We start from the raw sequence: 23370 nt of genomic DNA, 5'->3' as shown, positions 1-23370 counted from the left end.
TAAACACATCCATTAAAAACATCCACATGAATATACTCAATTCAACAAATGTTATGCAGAAATATCTTTTTCTCCCCCTCCCGCCCCACACCACCCCCCCCCCGCCCCCACCTCCTCCCGTCCCTCGCCTACCCTCGCCCCCCCCCCCCCACCCCCAAACTCTGCTTCTCTCTTTTATATCCATAAAATCCAGTAATAAAACGTCAGTCCCTCCAGGAAATCACAACATAGTTACGCAAGGTCGGCCGATCTCCCGCCATTTGGGCAGTAGCTTGAAATCTTTACTAAATTCACGCAATTTCTTTTTTTTTTTTTGCACTAAAAGTATTCAGTAGAAAGTCTGCTGAAGGCATAAACATCGTGTGTTGAATTTGTATTAATAAAAACCTTAAAAAGGACTTTTTTTTTTTTTTTTTTACAGAAGATGGAGCTTATGTTTTTTTTTTTTTTACAATTTCAGTGACAGTTTGTTTGGTCAATTTGAATTATATTTGTACTTTTCAAGCCCGTGATGGTTGAGAAAAAAAAAGAAAAGAAAATGATAACTAAAGTTTTTCCAGCTGTATGCTTATTATCACAGAGAGGGATTACATAGGATTCTTTCTTTTTTTACTTAGTAGTAAAAAACAAAAAAACAAAAGGCAATTTGTTTGGTTTTTTTTTTGCACGTCTTGGAAATTTTTGCCAATTCCTGACTTTATTTTTTTTATTCGGGTCTGCAATTTCCATCGTACTTTTGGAGGAACGCTACAGCACAATAACGTGTTTTTTGTTGTTGTTTGTTTTATTAAACGCTACAATTACCAAAAGAAAAAAAAAAAAAAAAAGGTGGAGAAAAAAAAACAACCTCGGTGAATTGCTGGAGGGACTGAAATGTTAAACAAACATTTAAATGTTACATATCCCATTAAAGTAAAAGAGAATAATGTTATGAGAACCCTCGGTCTAGATAGCAACGATGCTTTTGTGAAAAATATATGTATAGTAGAGTGAACTAAACATTTACATGATTTTACAGGTGGAAAGGAAACATCGTTTTGACATAACTCTTTAGAATAATAATACATCCCCACAGTCTTATGAACATGCTATGATCTCTCGTTACTCACTCCGCTCTCTGTCCGTGTGATGTCTGTCACAGGGTTGTGGTTGTGTCAAGTGTGTATGCATGTTTTAGAGTGTGTGTGTGTGTGTCAGTACGTACGTGTGTGTGTGTGTGTGTGTTTGAGAGTGTGTGTGTGTGTGTGTGTGTTTGTAGGCTCAACAGTCCCCAGAGTTGTGCGAATGTGGCCCGGTCTCCATTTTCCAGTCTCTCTGGTCGGCGGCCTCTGCCTGGCCGTGCTGGGACGCGGCGGGGGACAGGGACATCTGTCTGCGGGGGTTGCCGCTGTGCATGGTGTTCCAGTGGCGCTTCAGATCCGACGCTTTGATGAAGGCTTTGTCGCACGAGCCGCAGTTGAAGGGCCGCTCGCCCCGGTGCTGCCGCTCGTGGTCTTTCAGGTGGGACTTGTGCTTGAAGGCCTTTTCGCACATTTGGCACGCGAAGGGCCTCTCGTTGCTGTGGACCCTCTCGTGCCGCTTCAGGTCGGGGCCCCTGATGAAGGCCTTGCCGCACACCACGCAGCGGTGCGGCTTGAAGCCGGAGTGGATCTTCAGGTGCTCCTTGAGGTGGGCGGCGGTGGTGAAGGCTTTGGGGCAGTGCTCGCAGCCGTAGGGGCGGTTGGCGGTGAGCAGCCGCTCCTTTTTGGCGTTGTGGTCCATGGGCTTGGCCCCCGCGCTCTGGCAGGAGCCGTGGTCGCGGTGGCCGTACAGCAGGTACTCCAGCTTCATGTCGCTGGACGAGGAGGAGCCCCAGCTGTGGCCGTGAGGGTCCTTGCTCATGTTGGTGTTGTAGTTGTGCGGCTGGGAGACGTGGGAGCCGCCGGGCCCCATGCTGTCCATCCCCTGGTCGTAGAAGCTGTTCTTCCTCACCTCCTCCATGGCCAGCTCCTTCAAGATGGCGTCCTGGGCCCTCATCCCGTGGTCCCCCGGCGCCTGGTTTTCCCGGGTCTTCATGTTGGTCAGCTCGCGTTTCTGAGTGCACAGGTTATCCAGGAAGTTGATGCCCAGGATTTGACCCGACGACATCATCATGTTGATGTCCTTCTTCCTCACCGCCAGCCTGGCCGTGTACATGTAATTCAACACCTCCTCAAAGATATCGGAGCGGATGAAGTCCAACTCCACGATGGAGTTGTCCTCGTCGCTCTGCTTCTTAAAGAGCTTTTTGAAGTAGTTGCTGCAGGCCGCCAGGACGCAGCGGTGAGCCCTGAACTCGATGTTTTCCACCACCACCACCACGTCACAGTGCTCACCTTCCATCCTCTGCTGGTTGAGCATCTTCAGAAAGGTGGCTTTGTGGTCATAGTCGATATATCTCAGTAAATCAGACATGCTGCAGGTCAAATAGGAGCAACCTGAGAGAGAGGGGAGGAGGAGGAGGGAGGATGTGGAGGGTGTGGGGAGGAGGGGGGGGGACAAAAAACAAACAAACAGCAAACTGTCAGCTTCCACAACAAAACGCGGCTGCACAGCTGAGGGGTGGAGCTCTATTTGCACGCTTCTTGCAAAAGAATAAATACACGCGGAGTATGCAACACACTTTTAAAATTATTATTATTATTTTTTTTTTTTACAAACAATTAACGGGAGAAAGTTGCGACCAAAAAAAAAAAAGCGCGTTTCTTAAGTAAACGACACGTCGGAGTGAAAAACAAGTGGCCAAATCAATCATGCAAAGAAATCCTGAAGGGGGAAAAAAAAAAAAGCAACCCCCCCCCCCCCACCTCTCCCAACAGGCCCGACCAAGCGATGCAAGCAGCAGCAGCAGCAGCAGCAAAACTACCAAAAAATAAATAAATACAACCAGCAACACAAACTAACTGACGCACTTTTCTTTGCTGCAGCGACGCGATTTCGCCGCAGCGTTCGCGTGACGGTCGCGCGGCGTGCAGGAAGGATAACCTCAGGAAGAAAAATTTCACATTTCACTGCGCCCAGCCATTTTGGTCAGCAAAGCCTCCACGGGCATGTTTTCTGGTGTCTTAAAACTCAGTTCACGCACCGCGGGGGGAAGACGGCGGGGAAGCAGGCGAAGACGCGCGGCGAGAGAAACCCCCCTTCCCCACACTCCCACTCCCTCTCTCTCCCCCCCCCCCCCCCCCCCCCAAAAAAACACGCACACACCGCGCGACCTTCCCGACGCCGTCCGACGAGACGGAAGAGAGAATTCAAAAAAACAGAAAAATGTTAATACCCGAAGCCTGAACGCGATCCCTGTGTTGTCACGCAAGGCAGTCGACGACGATCCAGAGCTGTCGTTTTTCCTCTTCCTCCTCTTGTTGTGACTGTGCGGCTCCACAGGAAATGCGGCACCGCTCGGCCGCCACCTACAGCACCGGAGCGGGTACTCCGGACGAGATCGTCTGTTCACGAGCGGGAGGAGTCACTCCGTGGGTTTTTTTTTTTTTTTTTTTTTTTTGGAGCTGCCGTTTCTCTTCCTCGAGGTTCTGGTTAGAAAGTTGGGAGTTTTCTTGAATTTGTTTTAAATAAATAAATAAATAAATAAATCAAGGTATCTGGACACATTTTGTCGTCAAAGTTAAGAAGGAAATTAAGACAACGTATTTCACCTCACACAATCAGGGCTCGGTTGTATGTTACACATTATTTGCAGTATCAATACAGATGCATTTCCCGAGCTAAACTGCGTGTCCAGGGAAACATATATGATTATAGATTTAATTTTTTTTTATTTTTTTAAAAAAAATCAATGATTATAAGGAATGGCCTGTTAACTGCTTGCACATTTTTTTTCACTTGAAAAAAAAACATCCAAAAATTCAATCTGAAACAGTTCAACAAGTCAAAGCGAACAAACTTCAGCTCCATAAATCAAACACACTTGGAAAAACAAATAAGGGTGGAAAGAGTTGAGCATTTAAAGAACCCGCATATAACTTTTTTTTTTTTTTTTCCACTTTTTACTGAAAAACTACAGAGGTTACATTTAACTACACAAGTGTCAGTACCGCATACAAGTTTTCCAACAAGCATCATCCCGGAATTTACATAATCACAAATAAGACTTTTAGATCAAAATTGTATAAATCAAATTGAACAGATTTTTTTTAGAATTTTTAAGGCTCTTCAGAAAAGATTATTTTCACTTTAATTGGATTACATGAGAAATGATTGCTTCCCTTCAGCTTCAGCTAAAACTACTTAAACATGCGGCCGAACGAGATCATAGGTTTTCTATATTGTCATTATTTTTTTTTTAATCATTGGAATTACATTTATGGCGCACACAGTGTAAAATTGCACAAATTGCACAAATGTAGTTTTACTTTTTTTTTTTTTTTTTTTAGATCAAAAACTGGGCAGTAATGACATAAACAAATACAGAAATGACTTGTGAAGTTTTTCTTGCAAACTACTCTGCTCTTTCCGTGTTGGCTGGATGACGTCCAGTAACAGAGACAGAGTGAGACCTCTCACTTTTCTGTCACTCTTCGCGCGAATCCAGCGGGGCGGGGCTTCGGAAGCCTCCGTCTGTTCATCAGCATAATTACTCCTGGCTATAAAAATCCGTGTCTGAATTGGACCGCGGGTTTTTCCTTTAACAGGTCAATTAACTGTTTAGAGCTTTTCCTTTCATAAATAATGGACAGATTTAAATAAATAAATAAAAATAAAATAAAAATGTATTTCTAATTTTAAAATTTTAAACTCAAATCTATCAGATTTCATTTAGAAAAACAAAATAAAAATAAATCATAAGCCCGAATGAATTTTAGAGTGTAACGCGTGAAACAATTTGATGGTATTTGCTGCTAATCTCCATTTAAAAGCTTCACGTGGTATCTTTCTAAATGAGCCACACCCTTCAGTTATCATTGAGTAATTACACTGTTTGATATTTGGAAATCTTTGTTTTTAAGTAAGAAAAAAATAAATAAATAAAATTTAAAAAAAAAAAAATCACTGGGTCCACTGTCGACTCAAGTTTCAGTACTGTGGTCATTTTTTATTATTTTAGAAGAAAACAGCAAATTAAAAAGGAAATGCGTTCGCCACTTTTATTTCACCGTTTTGAGGAAAACATGGCTGTACACGAACAATACTCACTTATTCAGATACATTTGAACGGATATGGGAGACATACAGCTGAAATGTTCAAGATGGTGTGTGTGTGTGTGCGTGTGTGTGTGTGTGTGTGTGTGTTTTGGGGGGAGGGCTTTGCATTTAGTTTGGGCAGCGCTCGGCAGTCTGAGCCCTTCGCCTCACAGTCACATAAACCTGGGACTTGTGCTGCGGCCGATCTTCTACCCCGGAAAACATTCAAAGCCTGCGCAGGCACGTAAAAGTCGAGTTCTTTTCACAGAAATCTTGATTCCTTGGGCTTTTTTGCCGGAACAGACCTCGAAAATGTTGCAGAGGTGCGATCGAACGATGGGGAAACAATAAAAAAAAAAAAAAACACACTGAAATTAGAATAAAAAAAGGAAAATGCAATTCAAGTAGACGTGACAAAATTCAACCGTGAAAGATAATTTGCTATTTTCCTAGGAAAGCTTTCGATATGTACAGTACTGAGCTGCAGTGATTTCTGAAGTGGCATACCTGATGGCAAAAACAAATCAAAATAATCATAATCATTGTGTTGTTTGAGGGAATCAGGCAACGCTTGCTTGCAAATGAGGTCGGCACTTCTACTGCAAGGTTAAATAGTCTATGCTCTCTAACATACACAGCCTACAGCGATTTTAAGTTTCTGGAGTGATGGCTTTATTTCATAAATAAAACGTTGCTACAATAATTATTCTCAATAATCATAAAAATGCATCAATGTCATAAGGCAGTGAAAGCAAAAAGGTTTGCTTGCTGCACACGGGGATTCGGCGTGCAGATGGATTAAGAACCAGTTGTGAAAATCATTCGGTTTTCAGTATAATCTTGCCATTGGTTTGGACAATGCAACATTGCGTCCTTCTCATGCAAAATGCTTTTTATTAATTTTGCAGGTGATGGTAGCGACTAGCGGCAAAGCTGCGGCATTTGGAGAGTAGGAGCCTTTCTAGTCTTCTGAGAGTCCCGACGTCGCGTGTGGAGTTGTGGATGTTGGATTCTGGGAGGTTGAACAGAAAACAGCCCTCAGTGTTAGTCCTGGAGGAGCAGAGGGGTCAGAAGTTAGGACGTCCTGAAGCTCACAGTGCAAAAGACCGGAAATGAGCCCGAGTACGGGCGAGGTCGCAGAAAAACACGAGGCGGACTGCTGAGCTACGAAAACGCAAACGCGGATGCACGCCGGGCGAAAGACTTTTTTTTTTTTTTTTCAAATAGTGCCGTCCCCAGAATCTATCCCAGCTACAGTCCAACTAGAGACTCCCGGAGGTCATTTTAGTCCATCAAAACGAGACGGAATCGAAGGACTCTTCTCCGGCACGTCAAACTTTATTCAGCAAAAGTTTCCGGCGGCATTTCCTTCGCGGACAGCAGAAGATTTGGAAAAAATCTGCTCTGCGAGAAGATGGCGATACGGATTTCTAAATGGGGTACTTTGGGTCTCAATGAGGAATTAAAGCCACTCTGCAGCACTCAAAGATTATAAATAATAAACTGGAAGTTGCGTTAATGGATGAAAGTGTAAAACGTCAAACACAAACTAGCTAAAGCTATTCAAGTCAAGGGAAGGACTTGTTTATACTGTGTTTTGAGTCAGAACAATATGATTTAAGGATACAAAGAGGATAAAAGAATTGGTTGTATATTTTGTCGTGGTAATATTGAAAGAATGATATAAACGTCCCCCGATTCTTAAGTTAAAATGAAAGATTGTATTTAACACAAAATATCCTGAAAAGATATTTATGTCTTTTTTTATATTTCAAAACAAAGAGAAATGGCCATTTCTAAATCGAATTTCTAAGAAAAAAACGCCGGCGGTGCGGAGACTCATCGTTCACGACACGACTGAAAACGGCACATCGGGAAACTGAGAAAACGACCCCGAGACGCCGGCGGGACGACGGCACAGTCGCCGGAAACGTCCGTCGAATTAAAGGACGGCGAAACGGGAGACGACTCCGTAAGGGGGAGACGCATTCTCATTTCAAAAAGAGGCTTCGGCCGACGGGCCGGCGCCCCGTGCGTTGTCGGAGGAAGGAATGGATCGCTTCAAACGGGCTTTCTGGCAACGAGGACGCCGAGAGCACCCGCGAGCGGCAGAGAGACGAGCACTCGCGACGCCGGAGAAAAAAAAAAAGCTTTAGTATTGTGTTGACAGTGCTATTCAAACACAGCCGCTCTATGACACAGATATTAGAGGCGCGCGCGCACACACACACACACACACACACACACACACACAGAGAGAGAGAGAGAGAGAGAGAGGGACAGAGGGCAAGGCCGCAGAAACAAAGCCGAGCATTCCCATCTGGTGAGTCACGCAAGTACACGCATGCACGCTCGCTCATCCCAAACCCTGCGCCTTGGGATCGTTTCAGCGAGAAGCCAATGAAATAACAAGCCCCGGAGCCAGAAGGTGAAATTACAGTAAAGTACACCGGTTTCCAGAGACGGTGGGAGAGAGGGGAAGGAGGGGGGGAGAAAAGAAAAGGAGAAGAAGAAGAAGAAGAAGAAGAAGAAGAAGAAGAAGAAGAAGAAAAAAAAAGGCTGAAGAGGAAGAAGTTCTAACGACATGCTGCGACAGAATGGAATGAGAAGTTCCCTCATGCAGCTCCACACCTGACAAAACCCTCACGATACTGACAGCGCACAAGTTGAGACACAAATGGCTGCGTTTGTGAAGTTTTGAGGAAACACGAGGAGCTGTTTGTTGTTGTTTTTTGTTTTTTTTTTCTCCCCCACTCAGAAAGGAGAAGTATGTCACTACTCGTGGCAAGTGTCCCAGAAACACAGTTTTTTTTTTTTTTACGTCTCGGGGATGAACGGCAACTTTCGACGTTTGTTGTTGTTGTTGTTGTTGTTGTTGCTGTGTTACATTAGGAAGGAAAGTTTGACACTTTTGCAATTCCTTACACATGTGTGGGCAATCGGGTATTATTTTTTTATGCACATTGCTCAGTGCTGCAGACTTATTTTAATCAGGTTTTTATTCACGCAAAACAGCACAAGTTGATTTTTTTTTTTAAATGTATTTTTGCTTGCAAGTGCTATAAGTGAAAACAAAAGGAGTTCTTCGGTAAATGCGGATACGTTTTCTAGTAAGAACGGACTTGAACACGGGCTGAAGCACGTCTGTGTGCAATCAAGATCAGATTTCAGTCCACGCGGGTGCGTTTGCAGTCGCAGGCTTAGAGCTGAGAAGCAGAAGCCGGTTCAGCCGGTATTTAATCGCTCATCAATGTAAGTCTCCCTCTGTGAGGCTCCACAAAGCGGACACAACAATGTAGGACTTTTTTTTTCTTTTTACAGAATCCTGCACCAAATGAGGTCACCCTTTCAAAGCTTTTTTTCTGCTTATTTACTTAAGAAATGTTTAGAAAAAAAAAAAAAAAAAAAAAACTTTTCTTATTTAGAAAAATTGTAAAGATCGGTATTGCGAACTTTTTAAAGGAACAAAGTCTGTGTTTAATTTGCCGCAAAACACTTCAGCTCTCTAATAAAAATGGACTGTGTTTCTTTCCAGCAGGGGGGAGTGTTGCAGCCAGATTACAAGACATTGCGTGAGAGGGCCGGCAGCATTACTGTAAAGGTTTTTAAGCCTTGTCATTACGAGCTGAGGCTATAATATCTGCTCTGTGTGCACACTCGCACCAGCAGTCCGTTCCCCTTCAGGGCGAAGTGGAGCTGGAATGACAACAGCATGATGCATTAAGCTGCAAGTGCTACAGAAGCAGGGCTATCTGTACCAGCGAGAGGAAGTGCTGATGGGAAAGCAGCATGCCCGAGAATGGAGACCAGCTAAAAAAAATAAAAAAAAAAAAAAAAAAAGCCAAGTCCGACCAAATTAAAACATCAGACCAGACTAAAACCGGACAGGGCCGGGACCAGGACTGGGCTCTCATTGTCTTACCTGGGTCAGTCCTCACCCTCCTCTGGCGTGATCTCTGTCTCTTTATGTACCACTACTTTGGTCACTGACATGTCAGGATGCTGTTCTTTAGCCTCCTTTATGGCCTGAGCCAGAGCCTATGTAAGGGAGTGCAGTGCCAGGAGGGATCACCAGGGGGAGACAGAGAACGGGGAAAGGGGCGGAGAGGGAGCGGGGATGTTGAATTGTAAGTCAGTATGCCAACAGGGAAGTCACTTTTAGTCACATATTGTCACACTTCCAGTATTTGTTAAGCCACATCATGAGTTAAGCATTGTTTTGTAATGTTTTTGTTTTGTTTTGTAAATGTCACATGCTAGGCCGCTCCATGTCGTGTGACTCTTTACAAAGTGCAAGTTTAAAGCTCTGGGGATCACGGAGGTCACCACTTATTTACCGTTGCTGTGCAAATCAAATTACTGACTTCAAGAAATTAAATAATGAAGATAGCAGAGAACAAAATGAGAAACAGAATGAAAAACTCTAAAAGACCTCGTCATGGTCGATGTCTGCGTCTCCTGTGATGACGATCCTCTTCTCGATTCTCGTCTCTGATACGCCTCCTTTCACCATCTGAACGACAGGAAACACACATTTAAAATCACAGCGCACGCAAAACATACGGCAACATCCCAATCCGAACACACGGCTAAAGAAACATTTCTCAGGTTTTATAACGCACTATTTTCATATATATATATATTATTGTAAAAGCAGTCTTCCCAGGGCTGCTTGAATATACATCTGAAATCCACTCCATTAGTCCATTTTAGGTAATTCATAATTTTTTTTTTTTTTTTACCTTATATTCACAAATTGTAGCTTCTTAAACAAAAATATCTTCTAGTTTTTCGTAATTCTGTTTGATAAAAATCGGAACGTGCTTGCGATTCGTCACGATATCACCAGGATCTCATTTATTCTGGACTTTGTTCACAATCTGCTGACATTTTTTGGTCAAAATAACTGATTAACGGGAAAAACCAATGTGTTGATTAATTGATTATGTAAATATAAACCCAAGAGTCCAACAAACAGTGCTAGAAAAACAGGCATGTCCAATTTGGACTCTGATCTTCCCCCCCCCCTTTTTTTTTTAGCTGTTTATTTAAAAGAGTAATCAGACTACTAAAAGCTTAATAATTTAATTCAATAACCTTGCAGCCCTTCTGATTGTTTAAGTCAAAATGTCTGCCCTTGTTAACTGCAAAATAAAACGATGTATAAATGCTGGACAGAAAGAGGTTTGCCATTTGTGAGAGAAGCACATTTAAGTTTGTGTTTACACCTCAGACGCTCAGACATTCATAAGCTGTGGAGATGTTTGAGGCTTCAAGTGTCAAAAGAGGCCAAAAGGACAATGGGGTGCACTCTGACCTTTGTGATGTGTGTGGTTGTCGTGGTGCTGCTGGTTTCCGAGGTGATGGTCTGAGCACTCAGCAGCACCCCCGGGTCCGCCTCCCCGTTAGTGTCGTTCTGTTGATAAAGCAAAACGGTCCGTATTTAAACTCCGGATGAACACAATACAACGGATTTATCAAGCTCTTTTTTTAAAATATAGTCAGCATTAATCAGTGGTAGCCTTGAAGCTCAATTCATTAATTTATCTATGATTGATCTGTTATTCTTAACAAGGGGTCAGAGGAATTCTTCAACATCAAATGCAAAAGCTAAAATAATTCGCGAGCAAACTGTTGCCAATTAACACATCAGACACCATTACTACTTATCTGAGTTTTGTTTGTCAGCACAGTATTTACTTTATGAACACATGTACCTCTGCGGCCTCATAGGTGATGGTTTTTGTCTCCGTGTGGACCACGGGCGTGTCTTTGGAAGCCACCTCCACGGCGTCAGGACTCTGGAGGACGAAAAGACAAAACAGGAGCAAATAAATAACGGCCGAGGGAGACGAGCGGAACTGAAAACTGTCGACGCTCCGGTTTAGTTCGATGTCATGTCTTTTAACCGTGTTTTTGTACTTAAAAGATATCGTTTAAGTTTGTATGAATGAAGGGTTGCATGGCATATCCACAGCCAGTTCGCCCGCAGTGGATAAAGGTCATCACGTCTCCGGCTTGGAGTAGCAGGCAGCAGCGCGACAGCTGCGGATGGAGGCAGCAACTTTTCGGAAACTGAAGCGCTTACATCGCTCTCCGCCAGACTCTTTTGGCAAAAGCAGCAATTTTACCTCGCAGAACTCCGGAGTTCCTGTTCCGCCGCAGCCTCGAGTCAGTTTGTGTTCTTGTGTGACTTTGGTGTTAGTCCGACTCTTGAGCTGGCGTGTAAGGCACTACCGCCGTCACACAATAACGCAAACAAGCCAACGCACCGAGGCGGCAGCAGACCAGCAACTCACAAAATAGCCGTTTCTGTCAATCGAGTCTGGCGGCTTCGAGGACACCGCAGATGGATAGAACGGCTTCAGTTCCAGATTGCACGGGGATGTCTGACGGCAAGGGAAAGCGGTGAAAATAACATAAATATGGCATTCGCTGAAATGGCTAAAACATGTCGCGTTGCTGTCTCCGTCCACATCGGCACATCGGTTGGTTTCCGTGCCGGTGCAGCTGCCTGCTTCTCCAAACTGAGGACGCGACTTTGGAAAGGTACGTCTTTCAACCCCACTTCAAAGAAACCAAATCACCTCTTTAAAAACAACGCCACGCTGTTTTAATTGAAATCAAACTGACAAAAATGAGCACCGCATGCCAACACGCTAAACCAAAAGACGGTAATTGAAGGGCTTAAATCTCTAAACGAGCATGCAGTCATGCATTAGTGTCCCTAATCCGGTGAAGGAGGAGATACTGAAGAATGTAAATCACAAGGTTTCGATCAAGTGTGTGCACCACATCACATTAAAGGTCCCCTGATCTGCGCAGCAACAAGCTGTGAAATTGGGAAGTGGAGTCGCACGTCCATGCTTTTGGTCGAGGTTTGTCATTGATTACTGGTGGCGGATCGTGTCAACAGGAGGGAGGGGTGGTGGTGGTGGTGGTGGTGGTGGTGGTGGTGAGGTTACAGAGCCGCCGGAGCTGATGCAGGTTACCTCCGACTGGGGCACGGCGGCAGGTGAACGGGCGGGAGGGCCGTCTGACGCGAGCGGTTCGGTCCGAGTCGCTTCACGTGGGCCGGACTCCGGCTCTTCTTGCTCCACCTCTTCGTTTTTCACTACTTCAGCTCCTGTTTTTTCCTCCGCTGCCGTAACGTCTTCTCTCCCTTCTGACTCCTTTCCCCGAACACGGTCTTCCTCTCCTCGCAAATCCTCTTCTGCCTTGCCGCGCTCCGCCTCCTCCCCCTCCTTGGCATCCTTCACCTCGTCTATTTCGTCTTCCGAGCCCTCCATCTGTGCATAGTGGTATTTCTCTTCAGCAAAGGTCGAACCGTTTGAGATCTCTGCAAAGCGCTTTGGCTCGTCCTCATCCTCCGACGGCGAGCACTCCTCCGCCTCTTCATCCACTTCCTCGATACTCTCTTCGAACTCTGCGGGGAACTCTTTTTCCTTAAAAACCTGCACCTCATCCGAGAACTGGACTCTCTTGCCGTTGACTTCGGTCTGCTTTCCCTCCCCTGCGTCGTTTAAAGCTGCCAGTTCCTCTTCTAAAGACACTTTTGCGTCCTCTTCGTCGCGTTCCGGCTGTGCCGAAGGCCGCTGTTCATCTTTTGTGCAATCTCTGCTGCGAACGGGAGCAACAGTGAATCTGAAACCATAGTTTCTATCTCTCGACACCAACGCCTCCCCTACCACACCCGCATCCTCTTTTTCCGCAGATTCTGCAGCTAAGTTCGCTTCTGCAGACTTCGGCAAAGCGCTCTCGTCGAACCCCAAACTTGTTGCTACCGGCTGCGTTTCTGCTTCTAACGGCGCGGGTGGCGCGGGGCCAGGGTTGACAGATTTTTCAGCTGGATCTCCTGAACTGTCGCCACCTATTTCTAAATGTGACACCAGGACACAGTCTAGCTGCGCCTGTGCTGGCTCTGCTGACACTGTTGTAACCGTGAGCTCCGCTGTAGGGTGCACTGGTTCGGCCTGTGCAGCCTCTGTGGTCTGGATATTCACCGTTGGCCCTGTCGACTTGGCTGGCGCTGCCTCCGTCTCCGTGGCAACCTTCTCCTCCTGATCAGCTGATGCCTGCGAATGATAATTGTACCATTAGGTGATGATTTTGTATCACTGTGAAAGAACAAAATCCAGTACAGGGGAGTTTAATATCACACCTGACAACAGAGAGAAAAACCGTGATGTTGGTTATGCATTTTGACAATTTGAGTGTATACAACCTGACGGGAATTACATACAATAATATTGGAAGACGTTTTATAAGGACCAGAGAGCAGTGGTCACCTTTTGAGAGGAGGAAACCCATCCCAGCGTAGACTGATGGGACAGAAGGATGGATGGGCACACGAACAAAGAGAACGGTAAAGAGAGGACAGTCAAAAGTCACAGTGAACACCAAACGAAGAGCAAAGAGGGAGGGAAAAATGAAAGGTCTGAAAAGATAACAATGTAGTAATGATTGTATGGAACACCATTCTGCAGCTTATTGAATGTGCCAACTTCTGCGACAAGTTGAACAAAATCCCCAAACTTCAAACGGAAAACCGGTTTTAGGATCGCTGAATCCACCATGAGCAAAATTTCCCGCTAATCGGCTTTTGAAAACTGTTCCTTAAGAACAGTGAAATATCTTTTCAGGTTGATCCATACAATTTCCCCCCTCCCCCCTGCCTTGTTTCTGAGGCAGAGGGGATTTCAGAGGATGAGGCGGGGAAAGCTGCAGCGCTGGCACTGAGCCACGGGGCTGTGAAGTCACCGCTTTCAGGGAACTGATAACGGAGCCCAAAGAAAGGAATGGTGGAGCGTAGCAGAAAACGCTGGAACACAAACAGGAGCCAGCCACAGCCTACATTTCTTTTCCTTTATCAGCTGCGGGAGTGAGGGCAAGGCAAGTTGTTGGAGCTGTCAACAAAATAAAAAAAATTAAAAAAAAACACAAACCCAACACAGGTGTGTTCAAAAACAAGCAGCAGGTTTGATTGCAACATAAAACCGGCGGTTTGGCAGGTGTGAGAGTAAAACGCTAGGTGTTAAGGGATCGTTAGCCATGCAGAGGGCTCGATTACACTGTTGTTAGACTGGTTCGATTGCTGCTGGAGGAAAGGCAATGGAGGGTAGGCGGCAGGTGGTGGTGGTGGTGGTGGTGGAGATATGAAGGGAGGAAGCCAAAACTGAATTGTTGCTTTTAGTTTTCATACGGTACCACTGCTAAGGATGTAGTCGAAGATTCAGAAAGTGTAATCTGAGTCAGGCCGGACTTTGACTGCTCAGACTGGACTTCTTCGACGGCGAAGATTTCTTCTTTCAGCCCGTCACGAGTCTCCGTCTCTTCGACTTCCTTTGCTGACACGCTGATGACCTCCGACGCCTCCGTCTTCACCTCCTCGGAAATCCATGACGCCATGGCCTTCTTAGGAGAGTCAATACCTTTAATCTGAGTCATGTCATCAGTTTTTATCTCCACCTTCGGACTCAGCGTCTTGACTGGTGTAGTTTGGGCTTCTATAACAGCAGAAGGGTCTTCTTGAAGAGTTTCTTTCTCTTTAGAGGCAGACGTCGTTTCGTTCTCGTCAGCTTCAAGCTCTCCGGGGACGACAGGCTCCTCATTTTCAACCGAAGCGCTCGTCTCTTTGTCCTCGGTGTCCGCTTGATCCTCCGCCTCCTTCAAGATAATGAGCGTGCCTTTCTTGTCGCTGATGGCCTGGGACACTTCCTGCCTCACGGCTCCGGGGCTGACCTTCAGCATCGACTTCTCCGACACCTCCTCCTGGGAGTCGGGGGTTTTCTCCTCCACCTCCCTCAGGGTGCCGTCCATGAAGACGTCGTCGTCCATGGTCGTCGACAGACTAATGCCGTGAGGCCCCGAGGAGGTGGCCCCATCTGTTATGATACTTTCCGCCACGTATTTCACCAGATAGCGTGCCGCCTGGGGAGACACTTGGCTCATTGGAAACGGGTCATGCAAGTTATTAGACAGATCACACAGTTGACACGCGGCGGAAAAACGTTCAAGAGACAGTTGAGGTAGAAATGACACACACAGGCTGAGCTCCACAGGTACATGGATCCAGGTGCTCTGTTTGGATGTAGTCTTGTTGGTAATCTTAAGTTTCTTGCAGATTTATCTCTTAAAGCATTATGAAAGTAAATGGTAGTGATTGAATTTAGATCCGCACTTGATAACATTGGATCCTAATTCCAAAAAACGCTACAGTTTTTAGAATTAGTCTTCAAGCAGTGGAAAACAAAGAATATTTTTATATCAGAGTGGTGAAAAAACAATTTAAATGTCAGAAACTTGGTGCTTTTACTGTGCATGTGAAGTAGTGAGAGCCAAACACCGTGCAGTGTCCACATACTTTTGGAGCTGGAAAGATATATAAAGGGCAAAAACAACCACTGATTCCCACGAAACACACATGTTCAAACATGACAAACTAACAGGAAGGAGTTTACCTCAGTGACTTTAGTTTCTGCCGCCTCTTTCGTCTCATCTCCTGCCGGCTGCTCGTCATTAGTCTGCAGAGGAAAGTAAATAAAGAAAAAAAAAAAAGGTCACATCCACTCAGACAGACGCGAGCACGGGCACGTCCGGTGAAACTACGTGTTCAAACACAGCAGTTCTGGATCCTTAAAAGTTTCTCCAGAGAATCAGCTTCTCCTCATTTTAAGACAGAGTCGTGATTCGTCTTCAGAGACTTTAGTGGCGCTCATTCGTCCGTCAGATTATGCTGCGCATCGCAAGAAAAGAAGACACTGAGCACAACAAATTATGAACGATGACTTCAAAATCCATTATCTAGACAAATTAATGATAATCAGTTGCTGATGAGATATAGTGAAGAGATGGGAGTGACGAATAGAAACACACCCACTGCATAAAACGTGCATTAAACTTTATTCGCGCACTAACTCAGAAAGACTTTACAGATCAATTTCCTCTATCCAGGTACCCATCCTCTCCTTTAATACGCACGAAAGCCATTTTAAATATAAAATGTACTCCTCCTGACTCATTTCGATGTAATAAATATTGCTCCAGCCCCGTTATAAATATTGACTTTAATGCCCACTGACTCGTAGCGCTGTTAATCCTGAGACTGATGCCTCTGTTCACATAAAAAAAAATAAAAAAATAAAAAAATCGCCCCGGTGATGTCATGCTTCACACACACGCATGCCGGCATTGAGGCAGCTGTGGACTGCGGCTTACATCCTGCGGCTCCAGCGGCTCTATCATGGGCGCTTCGTCCGCCCTGGGCGAGCGCAAAGGGGACGAGGAGAGTCTCTTCTCCCATTCTGTCAGACCCGTCGTGCCGCCGGCGGTCTCCAGGAAGGAGCGCTTCAGTTCGCTGATGTTGGTCTGGTGCTTGACCATCTCCGTCGGCGGCTCGCTGTCCTACAGTAAGCCGATCAACCGTGATAACAGGGAGGTGAGGGCGGAGGCAGCGCGGAGGGGGACGATGGCCATGCTTCATGTACGCAGCGGTAGCTTGCATGTCCAATGAATTGCCAAACATACATGTTGGACAGCATGAATGCGGCCCTGAAAAGGTCTGGACCCAAAACTTCCGCAGACCTGAATCAGTTGCATTATGCGCTTCCTTATTTTTCACATTTTATCGCTCACATGCCTGTTTAGGAGGCTACCTGTGCAGCATCTTTGCATAAACTGCCAAATAACAGCAAAAAAGAAAAATAATCCACCCACATGACAGCTGTTATCTCAGAGAGTAGCAGCTTATGCTTAAATGCTAAAGGAGCATTTAAGACCAGCTTAATTCAATGAAAATAAATGGTTTCATGCAGTTTCACAGATTTAGTTTCATAGGTTTAGTTAAGCACAACACTCCCAAATCTCATACGAGGTTAATGCTGTCTTATTCAAGTTTGAGCTGTTTTATTTAAATAAATAAATAAATAATAAAGTCAGATGCTCACAGCAAGAATTAATCCACACAGGAGATCCAGAAAGTCGTATCAAATACTGGCAGGTAGCGATAATATTATATATATATATTTGTTATCAGTCCTTTGATCAGTTCGGATTCTTCATATCAAAAACAACTGCATGCATATTCCAGTCATGCGTTGTGTTCTTACCAACCTCTAGCATCAGATTACTATGCCTGATAAAAACGGTTTCCCCCTTAACTCGTCTTATGAAACTATACTGCAAAGAAACAGAAGGGGAGAGGGATTGTAAATAAGGTATTTAGGTGCTCTGCCATATTAAATTCCAGCTCTTATTAGGAGAAAATGGGAGCTTTATCTTCAACAGTACAACTGTAAATTGCAGATGACATGATGGCAAAATTCAACTCACTGAAAAGTCACCGTAAAAGCGTTGGAGGTAAAAAAAAAATTAAAAAAAACTGTGAAATCTGACTCTCAGGTGTAGCGGCAGGGAAAGAAATATGACCACGACTCCACCCTCACAAACATCAGCAATTGAGAAATGAGGTGGACTGGCGTGTTTGGAAGCAGCGACAGCTCTGCAAGAAGCACTCTGTGAAGTGAATTCAGGCAAGAGTGAATGGTCAGTCTGGTGTGGTGTGATAGTGAGAGTGTGTCAACAACAGCAGCAGCAGCAGCAGCAGCAGGCAAGCCAAGGCGGAGGGACGGCACAAAGTGACTGATGGCTGATTTCTGTGCGGCTCAGTGCATCTGATGGCGGTGTGATGCACTGAGCAGGGCCGTGAAGCGAGCCCAGTGTACCTGCGTTCGCATCTCAGAGTCCTCATCGGCTTCCGACTGACAGCGGGTGAAGAGGAGAGCACAGAGACAGTGAGACAAGGCCACAAGGAACCATCAAAGAGAAGACAGAAAATCAGGTGAAGGGAAAGAAGTGGACAACAAGTAGCAGCAAGCAGACAGATAAGAGTCCCTCTCTTTAGGGTGGCATTACAAAAAAAAAAAAAAAGAAGAAGTAACGAACGGAAACTTGACCATTTGCTTATCCTCTTAACTGAAAAGCATTGGTCCAATCATAGCCTTAGCAACTGTTACCAGTAACCGCAGGCGTGAAAAGCTTTGCATCTCCTACATGTTTAAGTGGTGCACATGTGGTTATAGTCGTAGTACGAGTCTGCATTTGTAAAGTTTAGATTTATCCAAAAGCAAAATTGTTATTTTCTGCTCCAGAATAAACTGCAGTAGTCACTATCTCAAGCTACCAAGCTTAGTACATACAGCAGTAAATGAGTATTTATTTCTATAGCAAACGAAAACACTATTAACTACATTAGTTTGCAGGTTTAGCGGGTTTGTTAAAAGAGGAGAGCCCTGCTCAGCACTAATATCTGTCTGTGTTTCTTTACTGCAGATGGTTCTGACGCTATCAAACGTTTAGCAGCTCTGTTCTCCTCTTTATTGTAATGTTACTTGGAGAAAATAACCTCCTAAAACTCTTTGACGTTGACTCTTTTAAAGTAAAAAACTAACTTTGAAATTACGCCAAGCTGCTAAGCTAACTACGTTAGGTAAATATGTTTATATGTAAAACACAATTTCATACATGTAACGTTGTTTGCCTGCATGGCACATGTACTTAATATTGCCTGTAAAGTGCTTGTTGTAATCAAACAAAAAAAAAAACCTGGAAAAATGTAACGGGTGTGTAGCGACAGTTAAGTAAGGGGCGGGGCTTAGCCACCAGTCAATAGTAATGGGAGGCAAGACATATTGACAAAGGGGAAATTTCAACAATGGTTAAATATGTTTAAAATACATAAAAACCCTGATAAAACAAGTACAAAATGGGCATAACAACATGATGAGCGTGCATCAACATGCCGGACTTTAGTTCCCTTCTCCTTCTACGGTTCTTTCATGCCTTAAGCCTGACGTCTTTCCTCGATGTACAAACCTCTGTGGCAGTCATCTCTTCATCAAAGGCAAAGTCAGTTTGTTCGCTGTCGGTCTGCTTTCACAAACAGACCCAGACCGTCCAGAGTGGCGAGCAAGAAAAACGAGAAGAACCCAACTTGTAAAATGTACGAACGTGCGCTTATCTAAGTCTACAAGAGATTCTTTACAACCACAAAATGGGACGAATGGAAATGCACAGGTTGTTGGTTCTGAAAGCTACACACATTATCGGACAACACTACAGACAAGATCTGCAAGAGAAGAACAAACCAAAAGATAAAAAGCAAATGAAAAGTAAGTAAGCAAGCAAAAAAAAACAAAAAAACAACAACAGGCTCAGAGGAAGTTGAAACCTTCGGTCGGTCACGTTGACATTTAAGGGCACTGTTATCAAATCTGTTTCGGATGTGGAAAAGCTACATCATGTATCATGTACATATATTCACTGAAATACATCCATGACGTTTGCCGCGTTGTCATCGGACAAACAAACAACATCTGATTATCTAGATTTGACGTGAGGATTTGGTTGCCAGATAGTAACCTGACTTTCAGGCCCCTCCCCTTCCTCCTCCTCCTCCTCCTCCATGCATGTTGACACTGGGGGTGATCCGGATGCATTTAGCTGCCACAGTCTCTCTGCATCGCAGCATGTATTACACTACACTGATCCCTTGTGATTTCCAAAAGGATCTTGCTCGAGGGAAAAGTGTCACATCTTGGATGACTCGACACTGGAAGTCTCTTCCCAGAAACACTAAAGAGATCTTTTCAGCACAAGTTCAATTTCAATTATTCATTTTAAATTGTGCTGCTTTGCGATGCAGAGGGACTGAGTGCATAGATAAATATGGAAGTGTTCCCATGCAGCTGGTGTTGATCACGTGCTACTCCGTAAAGCGCTGAATGTAAATGAAAACATTGAGATGGGTGAGGGCACGAAGCTATGTTTTTTTTTTTTTTTAAATATGGGGCTTAGTGAAGGATTAGTGACTAAATGAAGATAGGTGACTTCTTCAAATCCTCATAATCTCTCATAAACATGCTCAGTCAGATATCTAAATATTTGCACGATGAATTGTTTCACACTTCAGTGATGTTTCATGGTAATTTGCCGGTCATGCTGCTAAGAAATTAAATCTCAGGGCCAGATGAGAAAAAAAACGTACCTGATGGCGCTGACTGTTTGTGTCTAACCCTCTCGTTAAGTAAAATACGAGCCAATCAGATATGAAGTGATGCGACTTGCAGGTTCATCTCTGCGTACTTGTGATGCTGATGAGGATTGGGGTCTACAGGATGAGAGTGACCGGGCAGAGATGAGGTTCTGAAAGTAGGAGACTGACAAGACACTGGGACACGCGCAGTCTCCAGGTCGGCTCTGAACTGGCGAAACAGCAGAGCGAGATACGGGACGGGATGAAGGAGGTTAACCTTTCATTCTAAGCCAGAGGCGGGTACTGAAACATATAGGCGTACGCACACACACCTCCTCTTCCTCTGAACTGTCATGGTCATGGTAGCCCTGGGCTATGGAGGCGGTCAGGGAGGCTGCCTTGGGCTCCAGGTAGCAGAGGCACAGCGCCAGTGGGAAAGAAAGGGTGAGGGCGTAGGGGACGGAGAAAGAGGTGGAGAGCAGGAAGAAGAAGATGAAGAGGAAGCAGGGGATGAGGGACGGGGACTTAATGGGGAGGAAGTTCTGCGCGCACTCGGGGAGGAAGCGCATCTCGGTCAGATCGGGGAAGGTGATGTAGCCGTCCTCGTCCAGGATGGAGGACAGGTCGGGCAGGTGCAGGGAGAAGGAGAAGAGCGTGCCGCCGCGGCTCTTGCCCTGCTCCAGCCTCTGCTTGCGAGCCGACAGCAGCAGCGCCTGCTCCTCCAGCAGGGCGGCTCTGCGGTCAGCGCGGGCCTGCCGGCGGCGGCACCCGTTGCCGCTCTTGGCCGGACTGACCGACGAGGCCCGCTTACGAGCGTTCTCCCTGCGCCTCCGCCGCACTTTAGTTGATGAAACGGGAGACGAGGGGAGGGAGAGCTCGGAGCGGAGGGGGTCGGTTGTGTATACATGAGGGGAGCACTGATGGGAGGGAAATGTCAACGGAAGCGATGACGTGTGTGCAAATGGAGGGAAGCGAAAGGGGAAGGGGGGGCGAATACGCATGAGCACACACGAGTGTAGTGTGGGGGTCAAAGGAAGGACAAGAAAAGAAAAGCTAATTAGTCAAGCGCACACAAGATGAGAAGCATTTAGGCCAAGTCTAGTGCAGAGGGTTAAGCTCAAAGCAACTGGGAAATTATCATCAGCCATTAAGAAATCTATTAAGAAAGAAAACAAAATTAAATTAAATTAAAAAAACAAAAAAAAGGTTTGAAAAAAAACCCCAGTCTTTTTACGAAACATCATCTGCTTTGGACAATTATGTGGCACCTCAATGAAGCCGATACAAAAAGCGTCTGAAAGGTTGTTTTCGTCCAGATTAAATGCAGCTCTGGCTGCACTGAACCTGAACAGCGGTTTACCTTTGCGTCTTGTCTGAGCGGCGTTGTGGCAGTGGGTTCTGGTGTCTCCGTGGCATCTTTCTGAGCGTCCTCCTGCTCCGCCTTCTCCTCCTCGGCCTTCTTCTCCGTTGTTACCGTGGTGATAATGTCGCCCTTGGCAATGACTTTGGCTGCCCCGTCAGAGGCGTTGTCCTTCATCAGAGTCTCGTGGTTCTCCATGATGGGAGCTGAAACGCCAGAGGACAGAGAGTTGGATGTGACGGACTTGAATCAGTGACAGTTTTTTTTTTTGGACACCAACGCATGGTTCTGAATTGGAGAGAAAAAAAAAATAGGTTTGATTTGTCTGCGCTGTTGTACCTATTGTGGTTTTGACACAGCGCTGCTAAATTGTGCCAGAATTTTTTTTGCTTTGTCAGCTTTCAGGTGCATTTTTCTTCCTTTTAAAAAGGGAATAAAAAAAAAGAAAAAAAAAAGGAGGAACAATAGAATAATTTGTACTTTTAACAAGGGAAGTTGTCACAAGTTCCTCGTACAAAACAGCACCAGCAGCATCTTTTAGTGACAGAAGGTTTTTCACCAACGCATTTACAGTTAGAAATGTCTACAATGAAAAATTGGTGCATGTGACACAAAAGGGCTGAAAATAACCTGCATAAATAGTCGATATACGCTTAACCAACACCCCAAACTGCTCCTCACCTCCATCTAAGCTGCGGGACATGTTGTAGCGTTTGCTGGAGGAGCGCTCGAATAACGGGGCAGGTCTCATGATCTGAGAGCTGGCCCTGCGGGTCTGAGCCTGCGTTCTGCCGCTGTAGCGAAACTTCGAGCCGAGGCTCATGAACTTCTTCGGCGGCGCCTCGGGGGACACGAGCCTGTCACACGGTAACAAACGCCCGCGTTAATCAAACCAAAAATAAAAACACAGATTTAAGGCAAACACTGTGAAACATTCAAGCTCATCCGGACAGTACTCAGGCTGGGCTCGCTGCTCGAAGCGACCCAGGAGATCGAGTTTCTGCTTAAAGCAGCATAAACCAGCTTTGCATGTTGTCCAAATGGCAACAACTACTGAGAGTCTGAGCGCTGCCTCTGCTTCACTACAGAAAAAAAAAAAAAAAAAAAAAATCAAGTACAGTGACTATCAGTAAACTCATGTTTTCTATCACTCAAAACCAAAGGATACCAGAGAGCTGTGAGTACAGTGATCACATATGGGGCACCGCAATTATATTCTGGAAACGGGGCAACGTGAAAACGTCCACAAAAGAACCAGACAGTTTCTGACAAGTTGAACAACTCTTTCGTGATCAAACCGACCTACCGCTGCATGACGAGCTGTTTCCTGTCCAAATAAAAGGGCCTCGGGTATTTCTTACCTGAAGAAGGTGTGGTGCTCCACGCAGACCTTCCACAGCCTTTTGGCAGCGCGGTGATTTGGAAGCTTGAAACCAATTGTGCTTTCAAACTGCTCAAACTGCAACACAGACAACATCCCGAGCTCAGATTGACTATGTAGGCAAAGTTGATATTTAATCATCTTTTTTTTTTTTTTTTTAAACCCTTAATTCTATTCATGTGTGTTGAGTTGTTGTTTATATCAGTTTTAAAGTAACTGCTTTACTTTGGCCAATATATACATAGTGCCTCAACATTTTTGCCACGGATCTCAATACGAGTCATTTAATAATCTCCCAATTCCAATTCCTAATTTGAACAAAAAAAAATTTTAAATTCACATTAAGTTTTCAACCACTTTTAGGCATCATGCATGCGTAGCGCACATGGGAGCAACACGGGTACAAATTAAAAGGTCTTTCGCAGATAACACCAATTATTA

At 45.0% G+C, this 23370-nt stretch overlaps 2 protein-coding genes across 13 annotated transcripts in view; both read right to left on the bottom strand.

The window, feature by feature from the left end:
• Positions 1–369: 369 nt before the first annotated feature.
• On the bottom strand, positions 370–3380 carry LOC138617442 (zinc finger and BTB domain-containing protein 14-like). Of its 2 annotated transcripts, none has more exons than XM_069692481.1 (2): positions 3296–3380; positions 370–2456 (listed from the first exon to the last, which is right to left on the bottom strand). In XM_069692481.1, exon 2 carries the CDS (start codon positions 2431–2433, stop codon positions 1261–1263), a length of 1173 nt encoding a protein of 390 aa, XP_069548582.1. In that variant the 5' UTR covers positions 2434–2456; positions 3296–3380; the 3' UTR covers positions 370–1260. The 2 variants fall into 2 exon arrangements, with proteins under 2 accessions (XP_069548582.1, XP_069548583.1); XM_069692482.1 differs by lacking the exon at positions 3296–3380 and adding an exon at positions 2931–3152.
• Positions 3381–5042: 1662 nt separating this feature from the next.
• epb41l3b (erythrocyte membrane protein band 4.1-like 3b) overlaps positions 5043–23370 on the bottom strand; it is a 53135-nt gene continuing 34807 nt past the window's right edge. For 2 of the 11 annotated variants that reach the window (XM_069692503.1, XM_069692504.1), the window contains 16 exons: positions 22910–23007; positions 22230–22405; positions 21549–21754; positions 20521–21105; positions 19030–19083; positions 17880–17915; positions 16375–16560; positions 15618–15680; positions 14365–15087; positions 13446–13478; positions 13161–13232; positions 10875–10958; positions 10475–10573; positions 9590–9670; positions 9080–9195; positions 5043–6207 (listed from right to left, as the gene is read on the bottom strand). In XM_069692503.1, coding sequence (XP_069548604.1) covers positions 9085–9195; positions 9590–9670; positions 10475–10573; positions 10875–10958; positions 13161–13232; positions 13446–13478; positions 14365–15087; positions 15618–15680; positions 16375–16560; positions 17880–17915; positions 19030–19083; positions 20521–21105; positions 21549–21754; positions 22230–22405; positions 22910–23007 — 2607 coding nt within the window. In that variant the 3' untranslated portion in view covers positions 5043–6207; positions 9080–9084. Of the gene's footprint in view, positions 6208–9079; positions 9196–9589; positions 9671–10474; positions 10574–10874; positions 10959–13160; positions 13233–13445; positions 13479–14364; positions 15088–15617; positions 15681–16374; positions 16561–17268; positions 17335–17879; positions 17916–19029; positions 19087–20520; positions 21106–21548; positions 21755–22229; positions 22406–22909; positions 23008–23370 lie in introns of all 11 variants that reach the window. The other 9 variants (XM_069692507.1, XM_069692508.1, XM_069692506.1 and 6 more) reach the window with 8 other exon arrangements.

This window comes from Brachyistius frenatus, unplaced genomic scaffold, assembly GCF_029030835.1.
Source record: "Brachyistius frenatus isolate BFR_SWC_R1_liver_20210118 unplaced genomic scaffold, ASM2903083v1 Contig_12, whole genome shotgun sequence".
NCBI classification, from domain to species: domain Eukaryota; kingdom Metazoa; phylum Chordata; class Actinopteri; family Embiotocidae; genus Brachyistius; species Brachyistius frenatus.
Note: the sequence above shows the minus strand (reverse complement) of the source record. Positions and strands in the feature narration are given on the sequence as shown.